This window comes from Rhipicephalus sanguineus, chromosome 7 (genome assembly GCF_013339695.2).
Source record: "Rhipicephalus sanguineus isolate Rsan-2018 chromosome 7, BIME_Rsan_1.4, whole genome shotgun sequence".
In the NCBI taxonomy this organism is placed as follows: domain Eukaryota; kingdom Metazoa; phylum Arthropoda; class Arachnida; order Ixodida; family Ixodidae; genus Rhipicephalus; species Rhipicephalus sanguineus.
In genome coordinates, this window is record NC_051182.1 from 122,822,730 (window position 1) to 122,847,195 (window position 24,466).

Sequence of the window (24,466 nt, forward strand, 5' to 3'; positions counted from 1 at the left end):
TGGCACGCCACTGTCCTCATTTTTGTTGGAAATCCCGAAGCGGTGCGTGGCTGAGGCGACCACTCCTTCCACCCAAGAGCCGAAACGTTCTCTGCGTGACTGGAGATTCCAGCTAGGCCACATGCGCTGCGCGACGATAGCAGCTGTGGTAATGGCGCAACACATGAACACAGATATTAATGCGATGGCATTGTATTCCGCTTGACATCCGTCCGTTGAGCTATGGAGTTGCTTTTCGAGGGTAAGAAAACTCCCGCCGACATGCGATTATGTCATTGATGACGTCTTGCTGTAATGGCAAAATAGTATGGACTTCGACACTGTCGCCACACATAGACACGCCGTGCTATTGCATTCGATATAAGGAGACTGAAACGCTTCGGCAACCTTCGCACATTTTAATTAGCATGAATATATTAATATTTTTTCGCTTGTGTCACTCGAGCCTGTAGAGTATGTGGTACTTATATAGTGACATCAGTTCCGCGATCACACTTGAACGCTTTCATTATTGATAAAGGCTTGTTTACGCAAACTCAACGAGCAAATCCCATCTGTTTTGTGCGAGAGATAGCAAGAGCTAGATCGCTTTGCCGGGGGATGCGCATGTTCTCATATTGTCGCGGGTAAAAAACTGTTTGCAGAGCACATGTACAAAAGGTATAGTTGGCCGACGCACTCAGCCGAGAGTCCATGAAACAAGGCTGCTGTTTGACCGTCGAAACATCAGGGAGAAAGATTATATGTTGGACAATTGAGAATGCTTATTGCCAGTATATTCTGGCAAGTTTTGCTGTCGTAATCGTGACATCTTATTGTTCCGGGAAAGAACACATGAACAACGATCGCCACAAATGTCTCACCCCTGTTTTCACTTTCTTCCACTCTCTCTTCCTCTGTTTCACCGTTTTTCTGTTTTTTGTATCTCTTTTTTGTCTTTGTTTATTGCTATTACTGTCTTCATCTCTCTATTTATGTATTTATTTCTCTTTCTCGCCCTTTTTATGTTCCTTTCTCTTTATTCTTTATCTTCCCTTTCTTGTATTGTTCTTGTGCAATAGTCATAACTGTTTGTATTTCATTGTTCTCTAACGCAAGCTGGTTCTTTTTTCTTTGCCAGGCCAGCAAATAAAAAAAGATAGTATTTGAACAATTGGCCCCAAGTTCGAAAGCAGAACTGTATTTCACCTTGCTTATTGTGTCTGTACACGCTTGTTCAGGTGTTTTCGTTGTCCGGGATGCTGACACCAAGTAGCGCAAAAAGTACACGCAGACTGGAGAGACTACAAGTTTCAAGCACATGATGGTAAGAGCACAAGCGTTACTGCCATCATTTTAATGCGATAGCGTTAAAGAGCTCGTTACGCAGTAATTCCGGTGTCGGCGTCGGTGTCGGCATCGTTGGTTGTGAGCGAAAAATCAGCGTTGTCCGTGAGCGATAACTCGAGAAAGATGCAAATAAAATAAATAATAAAAAATATTAAGTTTGTGTGAGCTTCAACCACAGGCATTCTGCGTGGCAAGCAGTGTACCTTGCTTGAAAGGGCTTAGAAAAAAATCTATATGAGTGTCACACATTGGGAGGAGTATCCTTAACGCATGTAATATTGGGCGGCAGTAGCGTAGAATCGGGCAAGGTGTCAAAACGTCAATCCTGATCACATAGGTGAGACCTAGAAACAACCTAAAAGCAACCTGATCAGTCTTAAGAATCGTCAAGTTTGGCTGTTTCAAGCCTTGCCAGGCTTAATGGAAGCTTCGCCTAATTTTCTTTTAGGTGCGATGTAGTTGAGCGTTTAAAGGCCTGATGACAATTTTAGCAACTACTATAAAAAGCTTTGAAGGCTGAGGCAGAGAGAAGAGAGTATAGCGTGATATATTAGGTACATTCATTTTTGAAGACTTCCTTGGAGGACGAAGGCAGTGCTAAACTTCTTGAAGGCATCAGACCTGCACCATCGGTTATAGACTAACGTCGTTATGATGACCGTGAGATGTGTGCGACTTTTTGTGCGTGCGTGCTCTCCTTCTCTCTCTCTCTATCTTTATATCTCCCCCATCCCTTCCCCCAGTGTAGGGTAGCATACCGGTCCTTCTAGACTGGTTAACATCCCTGCCTTTCCTTTCTCTCCTTCTCCTCTCCTCCTCCTCCTCTTGGAGTTCGTTGTCACAGGGAGGTCGCCATTAAAAATTGTATGTGTTACTTCAATCAATCAATCAATCAATCAATCAATCAATCAATCAATCAATCAATCAATCAATCAATCAATCAATCAATCAATCAATCAATCAATCATGTTTTTTATTTTAGTTCTTCGTTTACACGATAAAACGAAAAAGGGGACCATGAGGCGATGCGAAGCCGGAGGACTTGCACGATCGCGCTCCGTTGGCGTTCTTTGGGCATGCTACCTACCTCCCGTCGTGGAACGCGAAGAGGAACTCTACGCGCGTCTTGTCTTCCCTCTAGCCTGGCCGTTAATTCTCACAAGGCGAGCGGGGAACGCGGTCGGCAGGCGTGCGAGAGGGGGGCAGATAGGAGAGGAGAGAGAGGGGGAGGGGACGCGCATGCGCTGGTGCTCATCGCGGCGCTGCGCAGGAGAGAATTTCGGCATGTCTAGCCGGCGTTTCAGAGGAAGAGTGGAAAGGGGGATGGGAGAGGGGAAGTTGAGAGGGGAAGGGGAGAGGGAAGGTGGAGAAGGGAAAGGGCAGAGGGGAGTGGGAGTGGAGAGGTTATGCGCATGCGCAGTAAGTGTGGTCACGCCGCACACCACCACCACCACCACCGGATTGAACTCCGCCATAAGATACTTCGCATCTAAAAAAGGTGGCTAGAAAAAAAGCTGCTTCGTCGCAGCTTGACAGAGCTCCTGCCACCCGTACATAGGCAACGTACAGCAAAATACATAAGCAAAAAATTAATACAGAATAAAATATTTATCTTCTATCTACACTTCAACGGCCTCACAGAACGTCTGTGTCACGCCATATGAAATAAAGGAATAAATACAAACAATACGAACAATAAATACGAACAGTGACGAAACTACATCGCGACATGTATTTATTAATTACTATAAATTATAGTACATCATTTTATCATAATACCATTGGTGATAATCAGGCATAGTATAATTGAATGAAGAAAAATTAATTCAAGGTGCAGAGCTCTTTTTTACGGCCACGCAGAGATCGAGTATTCCTTGTTTTGTTAGGGTTCACATACCTATGTATTGTGCATAGTATTCGTTTAATGTAAGTGGCATTGTGTGTTTAACTCTCTCTGTACCATAATGTCTGCGAGGGAACGGAATTTCATATGGTGGTTTGTACCTAAAGGGATACAACGCGACTGTTTCCTTTAAGGTTCCTTCCAGCAACGGCTTCCTGCTTCCTTCAAGCAAGACTGCTTCCTTCCAGCAACGGATGGAAATTGCCCTCATAAGAATCCTGGCTCCAGTACTCAATGCTTATAGGTGCCTCCGCCGTGCTTTTTTATCACAAAATGTCCCAATTTACCGGCAACAGCGAATCAATGAATGTAATAGCAAGAAAAGGGAACGCAACGGTATACGTAGTATATAGTCGCTATCCCTCTTAGCATCCGTCCTGGCGTAGCTCAGCAGAATGCCTGAGCAAGGAAACGCGGCGAGCGATGTGACCTGCGTGCTGTCTATCGCTTCATCTTAACCTAATTGTGAGAACGCACCACGTACAAGCCGTCTGCTAGTCCCTGTCCAGATAGGGATGCCCTGCCGCTCAAACACCCAATACCTGCTGGATCCTCGCAGGATGCCCCTCCGGGACCCCCATAAATGCTTATTCGGTTAAGCCGTGATCGTCGGCTGCTCTCGTACGCTTTCACTCGTACGTACGAGTTGCGGCGGGCAGGGCGATGTTATGGCCCTTCAACTTCGTACGGATTGTCACGAGGATGCCGACGGTGACGGAAAGAAGGCGTCTGGCGTGTCCATATAGATACTATTGCAGTAATAGAAAATACGGTGTATCCAGAGTTATGTGCCGCGTTTAAGGAAGTGTCATAAGACACAACGCCTAACAGATGGAATTCCGTAGATCCTTTCCCTTTCAAGATTTCCTTGAAGAGCAACTGATGCTTGTAAAAAAAAAACGCTCATATAACACAAATATCTGTGTTTAGTAAGTTTGAGTTTGACTTCACAAGGTTTTGTTCTTGAGTATCATGCGACCAGCTATGCTGGAAGTGTTGCACGAGAGTTCCCAGTAAAAAAAAAAAAGACAGCTTCGCACTAGTGGTACCAAGCCTGAAGGAAATGTGGAGCTAGGCGGCCTGCCTTGTTTCTCTCTGTTTTCCTCTTTCTTTCGCTTTCTCTCTGTTTTTTATCTCTTTTGTCGACGTCTATTTATATTAATTTCTTCCTTCCCTCTCTCTCTTTTTTATCTTCCTCCCTCTTTTCATCTTTCTTTCTCTTTTCTCCCTTTCTTCCTTTCTATTTCTCCCTTCATATTTATTACTATCTGTTTCTTTCTTTCTTTCTCTTTCGGTCTTTCTTCCATTTCTTTCTCTCTATTTCTCTCGTTCTCTTTCTTTCTCTCTCTCTCTCTCTGTAATCGTTCTCTCTTCCATCAGAGATCGCATCCGACGCCGGACAAATCGACGCATGTGTTCTGGGAGCGACGCAGTAGATGAAGAAGAGGACGAAGAGAAAGAAGATGATGATGAGAGCGCGTGCCGGTTCATTATGATGATACTTTTCTGTCGGCTCTGCATAGCATAACTAAAAGCTTAACAGTTCCGTTGAAAACCACCTTCAGGTCGTAGCTGCATATGGCTAGGCGAAACCAAAATCCGGCCGTGGCAAAAATCTCCTCACGCGTGTATGCAACACAAAATAGGCATGCCCCATTACTCAACCACTGGTCCACTAAAAATTAAGAAGAAAATACACGCGTCGCAAAGATGTGTGCAATGAAGTAACCTATAATTGAGAAAGGCTTTAATGAACCGTGGGGATTAAGCCATAGATAAACACCGTGGACACCACGTATCAACATCTCTGGTTAACCAGCTATGTGAAGTGCTCGGGCGGTGATTTTTGAAATGCAGGTCATAGAATTACTATCTACAAGTAGAAACTATTTCGTGAAAAAAAAAAGACGTACACTTTCATGTGAAGTTCACTTTATTTTTGTTTTCAGCGGACCCCGGATACACTGATACAGCGAAGGAAAGCATTGGGATTCCTTATTCTCGTAAGATGCCATCGTAAGATGCGAAAATGCCAATTTGAAGCAATGCAGGAGTTCAACAAGTGCAGCTAAGGGCCGTCTTGTATACTTTACAGAAATAGCAATTAACTGATTTTATTCTTGATTTAGGAACCTTGGTGGTTAAGGTTGCACATGATCCATTTCTATGGCAAATGGAATTACGGAATTAATGACTGGTTGCGGACATATTTCGTGATAGTTTGTTCGGAAACCTCGTAAACGATCTACAAGTACAGTAAATAAGAATACCTGAATTTTATCTTTGAGTGTGCCCTCAGCAGCCCTTGAGGTATTGTCCTGAATGAAGACTAGATCAATAGATGGACACCGACTTATAATTTACAATGTGCTTCTGTCAACTAGGCCAGCGCTTCCGTATCCCTGCGAAGTAACTGGCTCTGGCGTGAACCGCGATTCCCAAGATTTTCTTCCGGAACTATCGTATAACAAAATCTTCCTTTATCTCGTGATGAATTTACTTCTTTTTAGCTTGGTTTGACGCTTTGTTTCATAATGGTAAATTTGTGACCCGTATGCATGATCCTTATTGCATAAGAAATATTAAAAAAACACCATGTGAGCACATCGCTGTGTCACAAGAAACACATACTGTAAAAAAGAAGCATCTGAGGACAGTCGTTGTCATTTAGATAGCGGTAATTTTTTCGTGTACGTTTGTAAGTCATTCCATGACCGGCTGGTCTTTCCTTTCTTTTGTTCATCTTTTCAGGTTGTTTTAAACGAAGGTAAGCATCAATTTGTAGATAATCTCCAGTAAAACTGCCTCTTGATTCGCTGAACAATATCATTATGTTACTTGTAGTTCTCCTGTGTTCGTCACTGCGCATTTCTAAGCGTTGCTTTTTAACGGTACATATTCAGCACAAAAAAAAAAAAAAAAAACGCTAGCGCACTGCGATGGGGCGTTGTGAGCCATCGCAAGTTTACGTTTACGAGAGGCAACTTATACAGATTATTGGGTGAAATGAACGAACTGTGGCATTTCTCTTTCGTGGAGTCGCACACTACGCTTTTTCGCACGATCGTCAAAAAGAATGTCAGATCTCATCCCGCATTCGCGCTAAGACAATTAGCTGCAGCTCATTCGACTATGCACGAAAGAGCACTTTTCTGAGAGGCGAGGCGTTGAACTTGGCATGAAGTGGATAACAAATTCCTGTAACATGGTGCATCGCTTGAGTTTCTAATGCTTCCTTCGGCTTTGTTGTAAAACGAACGTGGCTTGCCCGGCATAAGCAACAAGCAGCAGCATGCAGACCAGAAATATTTTTAAACAAAATCGAGGACGATGAAGCCCCGCCACGGTGGTCTAGTGGTTATGGCGCTCGACTGCTGACCCGAAGGTCGCGGGATCGAATCCCGACCGCGGCGGCTGCATTTTCGATGGAGGCGAAAATGTTTGAGGCCCGTGTACTTAGCTTTAGGTGCACGTTAAAAAACCCCAGGTGGTCGAAATTTCCGGAGCCCTCCACTACGGCGTCTCTCATAATCATATCGTGGTTTTGGGACGTTAAACCCCAGATATTATTATTAGGACGATGAAATGCGCTGATTGGAGTGATTGCAAGGGGATATTCAAAATGTACAGCGCCATCTGTCGACAAGTCCATAAGCTGGATCCGCCATGTTTTGAGGGGCGCGAATATGAAACCAGTCGCATATTATTATGCGTTCTGATTGATGAAGCTTTGCCCATCCACCTATTTTTGCACCACTTATGCTAAGTAAGACATTGTGATTGTTTACGTGTACACATAAATTCGACAAAAAATTGCAGCATATCCACGGGTGAATGATGAAGAGCTTGGGCGAAGCTCCTGTAGCAATCATGGTCTCGCGATCCGCTTCTCGTTGAGCCAGTTTCGCAGCGGCGTTCTTGGCGCGCCCCGTCACGGGATCCGCCTGGCTGCCGCCAAGGGAGCGCCAAGCAAGCGAGCCTCTCGGGATCGAGAGGCTGCCGTCAAGCGAGCGCGGCGCCAGGCGGCTCTCGAGGCGGTTGGATGGATGGATGGATGCTATGAGCGTCCCCTTTATAACGGGGCGGTGACATGTCTGCCGCCATGCTCGAAGAAAAAAGAAAAAAAAATTTCTTGTTTTATGCTGGCCTAATACCTTGTCTACATTGATTAAATCATCTTATTATACCAAAAAAATTATAAATTCACGTACGGTCTATCTCTCTGCCTCTTAAGGCAGAATGACCTTATTCCCCCCCCCCCATTATTTATTTTTGTACTTTATCTCTACTCTTCTGCCACCAATACTCTAACCGTCTCTTACTTATTTCTATCGCGGACGTGTTCAGCTTTCCATTGTTGTCCCTAAAACCCAAGGCTTCCTGTAGACTCGTGCCCACACGTATACCTGGGTGAATATCGCCACATTCAATCAGTACATGTTCCATCGTTTCCTTAGTTCCCCCGCAGCATGTACAGTGTTCGTCTTCGTTACTGAATCTCGCTTTATAACTTCGCGTTCTAAGGCAGCCCGACCTTGCTTCAAACAGTAAAGCGCTTCCCCTTGAATTATCATAAAACCTTTCCCTCCTTATTTCGTTTTTTCCCTTTCGGTAGTTACTCAGAGCGGGCTTCTTTTCCATCGCTGTCATCCAATAAGTCCTCTCCGCCTCCCTGACCTTCCGCTTAATGCTCCCTGTTGCCATATCGCCCGCACTGCTAGCCGTATATTTACTGGTGAGCCTCCTAGTTCTCTTTCTCCACTGCGTGTCAACGCTTTTTCTATACAAATACCTGAAAACCTTCTCTGCCCATCTACTCTTCTTCATTTTCCTCAGCCTCTCTTCGAATCTCATTTTGCTCTGAGCTTCCCTCGCTTCAAAGCCTGTCCATCCCATATCACCCTTTACAGCCTCAATTGTCGTCTTCCCGTGAGCGCCCAACGCGAGGCGGCCTACCATCCTTTGATTTACATCCATTCCTGATTGTACCTCTGACTTCATGCAAACCACTGAGTTCCCAAATGTAAGCCCCGGGACCATCACACCCTTCCACAGCCCTCGAAGCACCTCGTACCTATTGTATCCCCATAAAGCTCTGTGCTTTATAATTGCAGCATTCCTCTTTCCCTTTGCTACCGCTGCTTTCTCTTGTACCTCCATATATCTATCCCCTTCATTTACCCATACTCCGAGGTACTTCTACTCGCTTACCCTCGGTATTTTTTGGCCCTGTATGAAGACCGCATGGTCTTCGTGATCAGTGAATACCATCAATCCACATTTTGTTGCACTAAATCCTAGTCCTAGAGCCTCACATTCCCTTCCGCATATATCTGCCAGTCGCTGTATATCATCTTGACTGTCCGCAAATAAGACAATATCATCAGCATAAAATAGACCTGGAAGCTTCTGCTCAACCATCGTGCCGACCTGTTTGTGTGACAAATTAAATCCAATGTTGCTACCTTCTAGCGCTTTTTCCATCCTCACCATGTACAGCATGAATAACAGCGGGGACAAAGGACATCCCTGTCTCAGCCCCTTGCTAATTTCAACGCTGTCCTTGCTACTTATTCCTTCCCATTCTATACAAACTGTATTTTCTCGGTACATTTCCCTCAAAAGCTGTATACAGTCGTCCCCTATGCCCACTTCTTTCAATATATCCCACAAAATTTCCTGCTTAACGTTGTCATACACTCCGGTGATATCTAGATAAGCTATGTATAAGGGCCTGTTTTCTATTTTCGATATTTCTATACACTGGGTAAGAACAAACAGATTATCGTCTAACCGCCTGTCTATTCGAAATCCATTCTGAAGTTCTCCCAAAATATCATTTTTTTCTACCCACGCTTCTATTTTTAATTTTACTGCCTGCATCGCCAACCTGTATAGTACCGATCTAATGGTTAGTGGTCTATACGAGCGAATGTTATCCTTTTCTCCCCTGCCTTTATAGATTAAGTTCATTCTACTTTTTCGCCAACTGTCTGGTATTTCCCGCTCCTGTAAGCACTTTTCTACGGCTTTCAGCAGTGCTTCTTTAGTGTTATGTCCGAGTTCGTTAATGAGGCTGACGCGAACCCCATCTAAGCCCGGAGTAGTGCGCTTAGGAATTTTTCCTTCGGCCTTCTTCCAATTGAAATTCTCTAGTACTACATCTTCGTCAGTTGCACTCCTTTGCGTACTATTACCTACCGGGGGAATCCCCTGGGTGACCTTTTTAAACGAATCGGCTGTTATCTTTCGGATGTAACCTAGCGCTTCATGCCCTTGCAATTGATTTCCTCCTTCATCTACCAAACGTTGTTGCATTGTGACAGACTTCCTACCTAGCGCTTTTAGGTGGCTCCAAAATATCCTAGGCGCGGCCTTCTTCTTTTCGCGAATCTCTGTCATCCAGCGTTCACTTTCACCTTTAATTTTTGCCTCGACTAATTTCTGCACGATGGATTTTTGCTCTAAATATATTTCCCATATTTGGTTGACTTCGTCCTGTGGCCGCTTCTCTTTTTTTGCCTGTCTGTGCTCCCGTGATGCCTCACGTCGCTTCTCGATCGCCTCCCGGATTTCTTTGTTCCACCAACTTTTTGGCTTTCTCTTTCCTTTCCAACAAACAGTTTTCTTCTCTTTTTCCATTTCTTTTGTGATTATATGTAGCAGCTCACTATACTTCCAGTCTTTGCCTGGCAGTTCGTCTACTTTTTCTTCGACTCTTGCGGCTACATTCGGTATTTGTTTGTCATTTAGATACAAGCTGCCAAATTTTGATTCTATGTCCTTATTTTCAGTTTTATATCCCATTTGTAATATTATGCGTTTATGATCACTACCCAAGCTGTTAATGCCTTCCTCGTCTATTCTCATCTCTCTAAGTTTGTCATATATTCCTTCTGTCATGAGACAATAATCAATGCTCGATTGCCTGTTTCCGACTTCCCACGTGATCTGCCCCTCACACTTCGGCCCCACGTTAACTATCTCAAGACTATGTTGCTCGCAGAGATCTACCAATAACTTGCCATTGGTGTCTGAATATCCGTCAAGGTCACGAATGTGAGCGTTCATGTCCCCTAGAAGGATTATTTCGGCATCATGACCAAATTGTTTAATATCGGTGCTTATGCATTTCACTATCTCCAGATTCTTTTCTCTGCAGTTATTCCCCGTCCACAAGTATGCTACACCTAGCCACGTTTTCTTTCCACCTACTGTGCCCGAAACCCAAAGGTGCTCTGAACACGTCTGCTTCACTCTATCCCATTTTGTTCTGCTATGAATTAGCATTCCAACACCCCCACCTCTCCTTTCTGATGTGATCCTTTTACATCCTTCCCAAATATAATTGTCAATATGTGGTGGCTCTTCCAAGTCTCTAAGGTGTGTTTCTGTAACCGCATAAACACCTATCTGTTCCTTGTTTAACTGTCCCTCAATCTCTAACCATTTTTCCTTTTTTCTGCCACCCTGCATGTTAATGTAACTAATTGCAACACGCGCCTTCTCCCTTCTTTTACCTTTTCTCTGGTTTTTCGCTATGCTGCCTGTCAGAGAGTCCCCCTGGTTGTTTTCCTCATTACAAGCTACCCTGGGCACCGAAGGGCCCGCGTGCCCCCCAAAAAAGCTACTGCGCGTCCCGCAAGTCGCCAACCCACCTCATGACCAAGCCTCCTATCGAAGGGTATTCCGTCTCTTTGAAAACCACCCCACCTGTGCACCTCTCTGTTTATTTCCACTACCTCGATGCCTTTCTCTCGACTCATATGCCATATCTCTTTGTTTGCGTCGACAACCGCTCTTTGCAGGTTGACGTCACGCACCGGTACCTCCGGTATTGTGCATACCACTATCTGCACCTGAGGGGAAATGGCGCGCATGTCATCTACCCCTTTCGCTAATGTGGTCGCTAGTTCGGCTGATTCTTCATTCAAGACGTCGTTTAGACCTCCCGCGATTATCACGAGGTTACGTCCATTAGCCTTAGTTGCGAGTTTTGCGCTAGCTTGTCTCATCACTGATCCCAGCCCATGTCCCGGGAACTTCCCTATTAAAACTCGTTTGTCGCCTCTCACCCTTTCCTTGACTGCTTCTGCGCACCTAACTAAATTTGAGTCCCCTGCGATTATCACGTGTTCCGACTTTTCTGCTGGACTCTCCCGCACCTGGCCACTGCCTCGGTTATTAGCGCGTGCCACTGCTGCTGTATTGTCCCCTTCCCTTCCCAAAACTACTTCGCGGAAGCTAGGTCCTGTGACCCTTGCACCTGTCTTTTCCAAACCTGTTTCCCCCTTCGCGTCGACCACTGTGGGGGTCGATGCCCCTCTGTTCCCACTGTCGCTTGCTTCCTTGTTCGCCATGACTACCTTTGCTAACCCCTCCTCGGCTTACTTAAGCCTTTCCCCCATAGCCATCGTTTTTTCCCGCTCTGTCGCCAACGCATTTTCCAGCTCGGCGATTCTTACCATGAGCTCATTCTGGGCAGCCATCATTATTTCCATTTTCGCCTCTAACTCGCATTGCTTACACTTGGCGTCAGCTCCCTCTGTCTTCTCATCCGTACCAACCTCTATTTTCCACCCCATTCCGCACCCTGAACACTTTACGGTCTTTTTGACCATGGCTGGATCGTTCACACGGCGGATTAAATGCACTTAAAGCCAAATGATATCACTAAACTCCGCAAGTATGCTACACTGCAAATCACATGTGTACGTTTCAGCCACGTGGTGTCCGAACAAACAAATATTAAAAAAAACCCAGGCAACTGTCACACAGGAAACAGTACAAAGTTGTAAGCCCTATTAACCTTCAATCTAGTGGCTTATGTACTCATATAACTAAAAAAACAAGCTCGAATAATGCAAAAAAAAACTTATCTGGCGCTGTCATTCCGGAGCCCACGAAAAACACGTCCGTTCTCTAGCAGTCCGCGCAGCAGTCCGTGCCCGCCCGCCAAGCCGCCGCCAAGCGGGCGCGGCGCCAGGCGGCAGCCTCTCGAGCTCGCACCTCGGGATCCTGCCGACGAGCACGAGAAGCAGCGGCCTTCCGCACCCGGCGCTCCTCGTCGTCCATGGTCCGCCAAGCAGCACGATCCGGCAAGCGCACTCCTCCACGTACGGCGACGATCAAGGAGAATGAGAGATAACAGGTGCAGCAGCCAATCTTAGAGCAGCGGCACCTATAACGCCATAAAGCGTGTATTCACCCAACCGCCATATCGCACACATCTCTATGGGGCAGCACCATCTAGTATATCGTCAACCAACTGTAGTTTGCATGCATCTCTATGGGACAGCGCCATCTATTGAATGATACGGGAGACGCGACGGCGGGGGAACGCCGGACGGAGCGACGGCCGACCAGGTGATGCTATAAAGAGCTTCGCCCCTAAAAAGAGCAGAGTTTGTTCGAATGTTTTATTGCCTAAACGTACCATTCATACAGTAAAAATTGGCCGCGTATCTGCGTGCTTCGCTGCAAATGTCATCTAAAGACGATAAAAGAGGCGCTGCGTGAGATATGGACGCCATCTGGCAATACGTCGGGAAACATGAGTGCTGTGTTGCGGGCTGGTAGTCCCGGCGCAGCGGCAGGCGAAGACCGGCGGTGACCAACGCGACCGGTGGGAACGCCAGCCAGCCCGAACACGCTGTTTGGCGCGATGAGCCGAAGGAGAAGAAACGTCCGCACTCAACGAGTACTCTCCACAAACTCTCTTACTTACACGTCGCCTGGGTAAAACAGGAATGCCAGAGCGGCGCCCCCTGTCATTCGTATAATTCATAAACTGAACCAAACCGTCATAAACTGAACCGAACCCGACGCACAACATGAGCTTGTGCAGAGGGCACGGAGGAAGACAAGTTTCAGCGCAGTCGCATTTTCAGCGCACCTTAAGAAACTAGGGTTGTAACATTGTAGGGCGAGTAGGGCCAGAAGGACCGTCACGACGAAAACTTGCCTCCTCAGTCGTGTTCGCCTGGAACGTTGGTGTGGCTTCGCGTTCCCTCCTCCGCTCGTGGCCTTTCCACAAAGCTACTGCCTAAGTACGAAGGCCCCTACCGCGTCCTACGTCAAGCATCCCCAGTTAACTATATGATTGAGCCTGTTCAATCATCTACGGACCGCCGTCGTCACGGCCGCGGGACTGTTCACGTCGATCGACTGAAGCCGCATTATGACCCATCAGTTGTACCCGTTCCTTAGGTCGCCAGGATGGCTCCTTTTCCGCGGGGGAGTGATTTGTAACATGGTAGGGCGCAGACAAGAACGCCTGCGAAAGAAGAAGACGAAGACGGTTGTTGTTGACGCTCGCGCTTGCTCGGCTTGGACCGCTGATCGCTTCAGCTGTGGCAATCTTTTAATAAACGCATACCATCAAGGTCTTTAAAATTGCGTATCTATGTATTTTCTATTAAAGGAACACACCACCTAATACTTACCTAATGATGTTACGCCTCAGATATGCGTAATATTTACTTTTTGATCGACAACGTTCACAAGTATGAACAGCCGTACCAGTTCAAGATGGGTGGGCGGTAAGCAAGTGGTTCAACTTTGGCCGGTTGGCTGAATCGGGTGACGTGCCGACAAACAGAAAGACGGAAAGACAGACCAAAATTTCTGCGTTTAAGTTCCCCAAGAAAGACTATCGTCTTTAAAACACAACTTGAATATCTTATGTTACTGCTGCAACCGCATCCTGATATGCCGTGCAAGCGTACAAAAAGAAAACGAGCAGCATGCAGATCGTACCTCTCGTCCGCCGGGATACGAAAGAAGTTTATGCCGGTGGGGCGTGAAGAATTTCGATACCACTCAGCGGAGCACGATTTGTGGTGACGGCGCGAATCCATTCATGCGTCTGTTTAACTGAAGCTTTTAAAGGTTTCACCAGTTTCGCTGAAACAAACTTTACGGTGGGAAAAGCGGCCTTTGGGACACCGTAGGCCGTAGCATACATGGGCGCGCGACAAGAAACGCCCTTTTTTCGCCGTGAGAGATAGGATGGCGCAGTTCCCGTTTGCCACTCCGGGTGGCGCTCGTATTTTTGCAATCTCGAACAGCAACCTTTAGGGTCACTTAAGTATTAAAAACTCAGGAGTTAATAAGTAACCTGGTAATAAATATAAAATTAAACAACAACGTTCATTTATGCTCGTAGGTAGTACAGCCCCCAAACATTAGGATCGCTGCGGTGTCGGGACAGAAAAACCGCGAAGTTTCAACACTAGCTAGACTTACAGTACAATATTATGATGTATGCATTTTAAAACATAACGCCGACGTCGCACACGCGCGAGAGAGCATGATTGATCAACATTAGCTTGTCGGTGTTGCTGATCGATGAAAGCAATGATTAACCTATATAAAGGGGTCTAAGCAGTGCCACAGACGCTGCTGCGCGCGTCCGAGGAAATTCAGTGCCGTCACACGAGACTCGATCCGCGCAAAGATCCCAACATGAATCTCTTTGCGAGCTTCGCACGACAGTGTGCGCCGAAGTACATAGTCCGGTATGCCGCGTCTGCCCTTCGCTTTACATCCCTTATTCCTCCCCTTTTATTTTTATTTTGCTTTATTCGGTCAGCGTGCGCTGTGGGCACAGGGCTTACAGATACGGAGCCGTACAGTCGATGGAGCTGCTTCCTCGGTAGATCATCGTACTCATGTTTCTGCTGACCGCGGGCCCTCGTATGCTGTTCGCGATAGCGCACTGTAGTGCAACGCCGCCGTGGGATACGAAAGCAAAAAGCGCGATGTTTTAAAAATAAATGTCAGTGAACGCACACGTATAGCGTTTAGAGACACTAGAACGGCAATAATAACTTCGCGCGATAGATTACGACCACAAGGTGTTAGAGCAACCAGGGGGCAGTAAAAGAGCATTACTCGGGTCGCTCTTTTTGTATACAATTGAAACGCGCGATCAGTATTGTTGTATGGTTTGTGGCGCTCCGCTCATGCACACGTCCATGCCTTGTTTATTTTGAAAAAAAGAAACAAAAAACTATGACCCACGCTATGGCGATGAGTGTAGAGATAGCGTAACTGAACAAATAAGTCAAGGAAAACTGCAGAGCGGTGGACAAGAAATAACGTGGTGCCGATACCTTACGACAGTTTATGACGCGTGTATAAAATCGCAGTGGAAAATGCGGTGTTGATGTATTGCAATGCATGGTTATCTGAGATGTTTGACAGTCACATCTCCTCTACAACGAATACCTTTCTCGAACGCCTACCTCAGATCGGAAGCGCACGCCCCTAGAGAACGGCAGTTCGGCTTTGCGAAGCGGTGAGCTTCTTGCAGCTGCCGTCCGGATGAGTTTTTTTAGCGCGCAGAACTCCGATATTGAGTTCTCATCAATCAGCGGCAGCACGGTGAAGTACGCTGACTGTTCGGCGCTTGATGACGAATGACACGGCCGCATTTTCTGGATCCGAAAGCTTCGCCAACGAATGCGGCCTCTCCTTATGAAGTCGCTTGCAGACAATTCCGCGACTGCGTCAAACAAAAAATGGCGGACGCACTCAGTGTTGCCGGAGCACCAAACATTATGACTATCCCCTATTGTTTTGTAGTTGGCCCCGTACTTATCGTCTGTCTTCCACAACCGCCGGTGCGAAGTGGCTATCGCGCTACCGCCTATCTGTTTCCAGCCTATTACGACACACAGGGTATTTCAATAAATGTGCTCGAAAATCCTAAAAAAATGAAGGAAGTGCAGTACTTCCCCTCTCGTTTCTTTACCTTTTTTTTATCGACAGACATCCGAACATGAGTAGACATATGAGGCGTAATTACAAAAATTAAATAGTTAACTTTTCAAGTAGCGGTCACGTCAAGCGGCAGAATCGGTGCCTTTCTACTGCCCCTTTGAGATTTCAAGAAAGCGGAATTGGTTAATTTTAAAAGTATGATGAAATCCGACCAATTCCGCCAGCGAAACCGAAACCACAACGCGGAAGAGCTCTACTACCGTACTCTGTCCAGACGTCCACCATGATCAAGACTTTTCTAACCAACCATTAATCGACTTCGCTTCGCAGGCATGCCGGCTGTGCTCGCGAATATAGAACGCATGGCGCAGATACGTTAACGAATGCAGAACTAACACCCCTGCAATTGCTGTCATGAACAGTTACGCAGTTCTGGTCGTCTGCTAGGTGCGCTCATCTGTGCTTAGGTTTTGGTTTAGCCGCTGAATTTGGTGGAGTTTCATTACTCCCTAGTAATTACGAGAGGCCCCTCTTTATATATCTTAAAGCGGCAATGGGCTGCTCGAAGGAGGGGCTTCAATTCTGCCATTCAACTCGACCACCCGCTCCTTTATTTAAAACGTTAACTGGTCAAAATTCTTCAATAACTGTCATAATTCATGTCTCTAGTCATCGTTACATGTCTGGCATTAGAGAAAACGTAATTATGAAGGCAGCGATCAAATATGCGTATAAGGTTCTTCGGACATGTCTTGGAACACCCTGCATGTACACTACTTCATTCTGAAAAAAAAAAAAGACTGCTAAAGCATCTTGGACGATGTCGTCTGTTTTAACGATCGAACATTTCCGATTTTGATTATTACGAAAGTTGTCTTGCTAGAAAGGAAATGAGCCACACAAACTGTGATTGTTTATCACTTAAGGTGAGTGATATTGGTAATGTTTCTCTTTGCCCGGAAACATTCTTTTTTTTTCTGGCTTGTAGGACCCTGCTTCACTCTCATCTCAGCAGGAACGAACGAAGGCGACAGCTCGACTAGCTGCTCAGCAGACGGGTGAGAAAACGCCGAAAAAGTGCTTCACATATGATCGACGTTTCACAACAGGATAGTACGTGAGCTAAAACATTCATGGCGACAACCGGCTTAAGCCACACCAATAGGAGGGAGAATATTTGTCCAAGGAGGTTTAACCTCCTTGTATTTGTCATTGTTCGCTGTGTAAAGGGCGAAACATCAGGTGACCGAAAGATAACTCGAGCACCCATAGTGAGCGCTATTGGACTCGCCAACCAGATATTATCGTGTAATCCTAAACGCACTGAAATAATGACACGCTGAATTGTGTGCTAGATCACCCGAGCAGTTTTCTGATGCTACCCCTCTTTGTTCTGGGGCAACGAAGTTGTGACTTTTTGGATGTATGCGCATGACACGATGGATACTTGAATAATATTGTACTGGGTCTTTCTTTGTGTTCTTTGGCCATTATCGGCCTATCGCGTACTAGCGCTACACATCATCGCTTTCAGTTTTTTCGCCGTCATCATTTATGATGCCTCTTATGGCCTTCCCAGCGCAGGGTAGCAAATGGGACATGGCGACCTTTGTTAAACGTCTTGAATTTCCTTTTAAGCATCGTGTCCTCACCATTGTCTAGCCGCGGGGAAGAAAAATACACCAAATATAACAAATAATCTTAACATCAGCGCGCAGGTTTCCTTTTCTGAAAATCGGCGCTGTTCTTTCAATTCGGTGGCGTTTCTTTCTGTCGCATATTGCGTAAAACATTTCTTTGAGGAATGTTTCATTTTATTGCTTCCCTCCGGTCCATCCACATAATTGTCTTCATGGTACTCAGATGACAAGACACACATTCATGTTCCCGCGTGAAATTCGACAGCTTCATCGTCGCACGAGGAGTCGTCAAAGTGCATTATTTTTCGCACGCTTCCATTCCCATGCGGCATGGGAAGCAACCATGTAGAAGAAGAAGAAGAAGAAGAAGAAGAAGAAGAAGAAGAAGATATGTTCTTTCTAATGGCAAACACCCAGAAAGGTGACGGCCCAAGAGCCAGGCGGCAGGATGTTATGGTAAAGGCCTATAAAGCCCAAGTAAACTGGAAGTTTTGACTAAAAATGAAACATCGAATATTTAAACGAAAACGCTTAACGAACAAGCGGCCATATCCGTGTTTTATGGACTGGCACAGGATGCAGCAATGCAGAGAAAGGCCTGACGTGAACGGCACAGAACCGACAACTGTGGTCATCTGGCGTAAGAAATTGCAAGAGTAGTATAGTCGTCATCGGATGAATCTACGAGGAACCTTGACGCAATACGTTTAAAGAGCTCGTTTCTCACGAAAACCGGTGTCGGTGTCGTTGGTTGTGAGCGGAAAATCAGTGTTTTCCGTGATCGAAAATTCGAGAGAGATGCGAATAAAGAAATTATGAAAAACTTTGGTTCGAGTGAGTATCGAACCCACGACTTATGCGTGGCAAGTAAGTGGTCGCGTGTCGTGCAAGGCGTTGTAAGGGGTCGTGGTCTGAGTCGAGCTCATTAGAGGCTTTTTTGACTATAGCCCTCAGCATGTCGAATGTTGCAATAAATACTCACAGTTTCAAAGCAGGTGTTTTATTACAGAGCCACGCCCGTGCTTGAAACTGTTTCGGAATGAAACCCTATAGGAATGTCATGTAGTGCGACGAGTGTTTACCTAGATCATTTAATATTGCGTGGCCGAAGCCCAGGCATCAAAACATGAGAACTGCGCAACGAATGGCTGATTTTGAGGCCCAGCAATTACAAAGCGCTCAGGCATAATTATTCTTCGTCGTCAGCAAAAACATCAACAAAGTCTGCGTATGCGCGTGTTGCATTACGGGCGCGTAGTGGGTGCTTCGCCACGTCGCAAAAGGAAGATTTAAGGCGTCATGGGTGCTTTACTACTTTCCAACCGTAGGATAGTTGAAAACGACCAATCTTACGCTCACAGGCGTTCCTTTCCTTGCGGCAGGGCGTAGGTGCCCACCGAGAAGCGAAGCCAGGCTATCGATTGAGATGGCGATATCAACGGGGCTGGAATACTCTATCGCGCTCTACTCTTGAAGGCAAAGCTCAGCCGTCCTCTTTAGTTATCTGCTGAGCAAGAGTCGTAATAGGGGGCGCGCGCACCCTACTTAGAAATTAGCTGCTGCGATGCCCAAGCCAGTACGAACCGAGGTGCCTTGTGGCTTCGTGTGTGCTATTTCTTCCTATTCTTTAACAGACATAATGCAAATTTGCTGCCATCTGTCGGAGCTTTGACGAAGCTACCGATTCGGCGCTATGTTGGAGGTTTGTGCACTAATCGTATTGCTGTCGCTGCTATAACATCTTGCTTACTCTGCGTTGATAGCGAGAAATTGGGGCTAAAAACGTCACACGAATGCGTAAGGGTCTGTGCACGTTACCGGGGTTTCCTAGTTTTTACGTGTAAAGAACTGCCTCACAACGACAAGAAGGTACAAGTTTGTCGCCGACACAGACGTAGGCCTGTCGTCATTGAGAATGAAGCTTTGCGCTGGGGCATAAATTTTGTCTGTCTGTGTTTGGTGTAGCGAATAAAGCGCTGTTAACTATCTGAATATCATGGAGGATGGTTGAGAAGAGGACTTAGCGCGCGACACGGCTAGGCACAACGATGACGGTAAGTGCTGTTGACCCATTTCAAAGCGTATCTATAACAGCTAGCCTACGTCGACCTCGTGTATTGTGCATCTAATTTTAAATAAAACGTTGTCCTCTTTTTTATTTGCGAAATAAAAAAAAATATTTCGATGCTGTAGTAACCGACGTATGTTATGATAGAATTACCGCACGATTTACATTACCGTATCTCACGCACGTGAGAAGTAAACATGAAAATGTTAGTTGCTCCAAGAAGCCGGTGCCAATTAGCTGGTATTTTATTGAATATTCTTCCGGCATGTGCTCGTAAATAACACGATACGCCAAGAATATTCTTCAGGAATAGTGCGTCGCCCGAACGACAGGTTCCTCGTTAACAGTGCAAAGCATAAGAGGTAACAAGGAGGCGTGAGCCCTACAGTGATTTTTTTTTGTTCATTACTAGTGTGTCGTAGTCGGATACAACTTACTAATGCAGGAGAAGCCCCACCCAAATGACCGATGTGCGGCAGTCGATTGCCACTGCGACTAAAGAAATAGTTCCGCTCACGTTACGGACCATAAGCTTTGGACGTCATTTCAGAGGTCACGCTCATTGTTGGAAAACTGTGTGCATCCACTTTTTAAGTGAAAATACTACTACCTTCTGAACGACTGTAACTATAGCTCATGTTGGCGCAAAATCTTAGGTCTACTAAGCGTGGAACAGCGCGCCGAGACGGGACGCAGTACGAAAGGAAGCACACATACACGATGATTGTGTATGTGTGCTTCCTTTCGTATTCTGTCCCGTCTCGGCGCGCTGTTTCACGCTTACTATGTACCAAATGGCTCGCCAACAATCAGTGTTGCGGGTAATGTCTACTATTATCACGTGGTTGTCACGGTGAATTACACAGAACAAAAGCTATTACAGGTGAAAACTCTTCATGGGATAACGTGTCGCCTAAAGGATAAACTCAAAGTACAAGCTACACTGCCTTTACAATAACAGCGGCCCGTAGAAATGTAGGGCGTCGACTATCTGACCGTCGGCGGAAAGCGTCGTCGTCATTACACAATCGATCGAAGATTCCATCTTTATCAGTTGTGCTCGCGTTAGCTCTAGAGTGAACTCGACTGCTCGCGCCATGCGCTCAATCTATTCTGGATAGCATAAAATTATGGAAACGTTTCGCAAGCACGACAGCGCGACCGGCGCCGAGCGCTGGTAATAGGCTTACAAAGCAACGCCGAGCGGCGCCACTGCTTTTATCGCAACTGGAGGCATCCACGGCCACAACACTGCTGCCCCCGCTTCCACGAACGACCAGAGCTCTTGGATTGCATCTGTGGTGCGTCACAATGTAACTATTGCTGACTAGCAGTGCTCGGGCCGAATGAGGTGCGCATGCGCGCACGTGTCCTGGTCGCCGCCACTGGCTAATCCAGCGAAAAACCGCCTTTGCAGGCAGCTCAGACGGGCGAGCGTCGCACCCACACATGATCTTCGGTTCCCTATAGCCTTTGTGGGTGAGACACAAAAATAAATAGATAAATATTTACACGTCAGACTGATTCTAAAGGTTAATAGTGGTGGCAGCATTGCAAATCACCATGAGATAATCTTTAATTTTACACAACATTGCAACTCATGCATGCGTTTATTATTTTTCAGGAACAAGGTCACCGGAACTGTAATGTCTGTAGTTTGTAATCGTGCTTCCGTCGTCAAGGTAAAAGAGGAGGAAGTGCCCGCTGAGATGTGTCGAGAGCGGTTCCGGTGGCATGTCCTCAATAGCTGGTGCAGTCCAGTGGAGCTTCTCTACAACGTAACCGTGCCTATGATTCGAAAGCCTCGTGCGCGGAAAACCACGAAAGTGATGGTCAATTTCACAACAGGAGGATGGAAATAAGCAAACGTGAAATGGGCTCACGACAGCTTAAACGAAGGCGAACTGAGACTGGTTACGAAGGTCAGGTGAACACATTCGACACTTTTGTTTATTGTTTCAATTTATGGAACTGACGTACTTTAACGCTCTTTTATTTGGTGATATATTACGGGCTTCTTTTACTCGTTTTATGCTTTTCACACTTTCGGAATCGTACAATATTACATGCATCTTTCACTGTATTCGAATACAAAAGAAGTCAGAAGCGGTCCGTCGTGGATAACCAAATCGCTACCACCAGTTTCCGCTACCACCAGCTTCCGTGACTGGAAAAATGGTCTCGCACATGAGCCTGGTGGCGAATAAACAGGCCGTACTACTCGTGACGTGAGTCTAGAGAGCCCGCACATTGGTGAAGGCTCATATTGAACCACTTTTGGGGAGGATATTCCGCTCATATCTGAAGTTCTATCCGACTCAAGCCTTATCACACATTTTTTGGTCACGTACATTGCACATACAAATGAATCTTTCCAATTCGACCGAATTCACAACTTCGCCCGAAATTGAAGCACTGACAGAGAAATCCAATTATGAAATGTCTATGCAAAGTAATAATCACGGTTTCATTTTTTCAACATATTGAAGGGAATATTGGCGTAGTATTTTAAGTACTGAGCATAATTTCATGCATGGGCGCACATGAAGATATCTCACGCATAGTCGATTTTAGTACGCTGGCGTGATGGAAAGCGCAAACTGAACTGAGCAAACGCATAGCGGTGGCTATCGCTTTTATGAGGTAACAAAACCTGCAGTTATACGCGCATCGAGATCCGGGCCTGTCGACTTAAAGCTGGCCTTAAGATTTGGCTCACGCCAGCCCTAAAGCTAGCACATTCCCGCAAAAAAAAGTCTTCTATTTCAATAAACTCGTGCAAATAATTCAAGCGCACTCGACGAATTGAGCAGCACTACCTCTTCGCGGCACTTGCAATTAAATCCGAAAGCGCGTCGTTGTGGTGCCGAAGCGTGTCGCACAGGCTACGTAGAAACAAGAACCTGGTTGATATTCGCTCTGCCAGGGGCAGCAACCATTCAAGCTGTTCACAAGGAAACCACGAGCTCCTTCATTTAGCTCATTCAATCAAACTTCATCAATTACCCTAGCAGTTTATTGGCCCTCACCTTAAATAGGTTTATGCTCTGATATCACATGTATCGAATATAACTCTTAACTTGAGCCATGTTTTTTATATGAGCCTTTTTTTCCACTGGGATTTTGTCCCGTTCGAGCCAACGCTCAACTACCGGTAAGCTGGGGATGATTTCCGATGTGCTCTTTAAAAAACATAATGTGCCTTGTTGCTAGCATCCTAAAAATCCATGTATCCTATTTAACATTCTTAGTTACAAGCGGATAAAAAATTGACGATAAAAATATATCTCCACCGGATAGCTTTCCGCCTTTGAGTCGTCGTGGGCAAATGCGTAAGGGATCCTGTGATTATACTGTTCGGAAACTTTGGTTTAATGCATCTGAGCAGGAAGAAATTATGCCCCCTTGTTTCGTGCTTATTTTCAGACATGCAGTTACACTGTTACGATTATCTTCACTATATCCAAAAGAGCTTCAGAAAAAGAGAGAAAGATGGCGAAACTACGGAAGATTTGCGATCCTACGGAACGGCAGTCGACAACAGGACGTCATATTATCTGTATGCTAACCGATAAGTACGAGCAAAAAGTGTGTCGCTATCCACGAGACGCAGAAACGACTGGTGACTACTGACTGTAATTGTGTGATGTAATAAAAGCTATCAGGAATAAACTTGCAATGTTAAATACCTCTTATACTTGACGTAAATGTAAATGTACTTGAAATAAAAGAGCCAAAAACAGAGGATCAGTAAAAGGAGTGCCCAGTCAGCAGGGCTGATTTACAACAACGTTTATAAGGCACAACCGCGCCAAATATACCTGGGCAGCCTATACCAAAACAAAGAACGTACGGTGAAAATGATGAAAGCAATCAAATGAAAGCCATTCATCACCATTACTGTGCGTCATGGAGATCACGCGTACGAACGTGTTGAAGAAATTTGATTTCTCTCTCCAATGAAGCGATTGAATGCCTGCTGACACACATGCTGCCCAGCCTAGCCATTTCGGAAGTTTCATAGATTTCGCGTACCAGCTGGTCCCAATAAAGTTTGACTAAAACAAGACGCTGGAAATCCGGAACGCAGCCACAGTCTCGGCAGCGAATTCGATGGTGGCGAGACGCCATTGAAGAAACTGTGTAAGCGTCCTTCTTGAGCCGCTCATTCAAACCACGGCCCGTATGGCCGATGTATCTCATCCATCGGTGCATGGAGCACAAACGAACAAAATGCGGAGGAAGAAGACGGAGCAAGCGCTGGTCAAAGAACTGAAATATTTTATTTAGAAAATTTATATAGATACAGAAAACGTAAACCACACTCAAATTTATGCCTGATCAATGAAAAGAATCTGTTCCAATAGTGACACCGACGGCTGACTTATGCAACTGGTATATATATGGGTACAACACAACGGAGGCGTTGGCGAAAGTGATATAAATATTTGTTTCCCAACAGCTTCGAGAGGGGTCCTCCTTTCATCAGGGGATGATATATATATTGTCAAGACGTTTATTAACGGGCACTCAGCGACGGCGCACGGCAGCGACAGTCAAAGCGGGGCCGACTCTCTGCACGAGGGGCGTGCTCTCAGAGAAGAGAACGACCCACTGGAAGGCGCTCGACAGGACGACCCATTACTGAGTAGGAATGCTTCGCTACAATTTCCCCGGCTACGAAAAGGGAGCCGCCTGGCGACCTAGCAACTTGTCACTATGAGCGGGTCATGGTAGGGCTTCAGGCGCGCCACGTTGACAATGTCGCGCCCTCGACGGCGCATGTCCAAAGATGGGTCG

General features: G+C 46.0%; 1 protein-coding gene across 2 annotated transcripts; it reads left to right on the top strand.

The window, feature by feature from the left end:
- The first annotated feature begins 1,178 nt into the window (after positions 1-1,178).
- LOC119399822 (uncharacterized) lies at positions 1,179-23,350 on the top strand. 2 transcript variants are annotated; one of them, XR_005184970.2, is made up of 6 exons: positions 1,179-1,306; positions 5,182-5,235; positions 5,984-5,999; positions 16,947-17,016; positions 21,291-21,593; positions 23,093-23,350. XR_005184970.2 is itself a non-coding variant. In XM_037666675.2 (6 exons), exons 1-5 carry the CDS (start codon positions 1,301-1,303, stop codon positions 21,526-21,528), a joined length of 384 nt encoding a protein of 127 aa, XP_037522603.1. In that variant the 5' UTR covers positions 1,179-1,300; the 3' UTR covers positions 21,529-21,588; positions 23,093-23,350. The 2 variants fall into 2 exon arrangements, 1 of the variants encoding a protein (XP_037522603.1); XM_037666675.2 differs by having other exon boundaries at positions 21,291-21,588.
- The last annotated feature ends 1,116 nt before the right edge of the window (positions 23,351-24,466 follow it).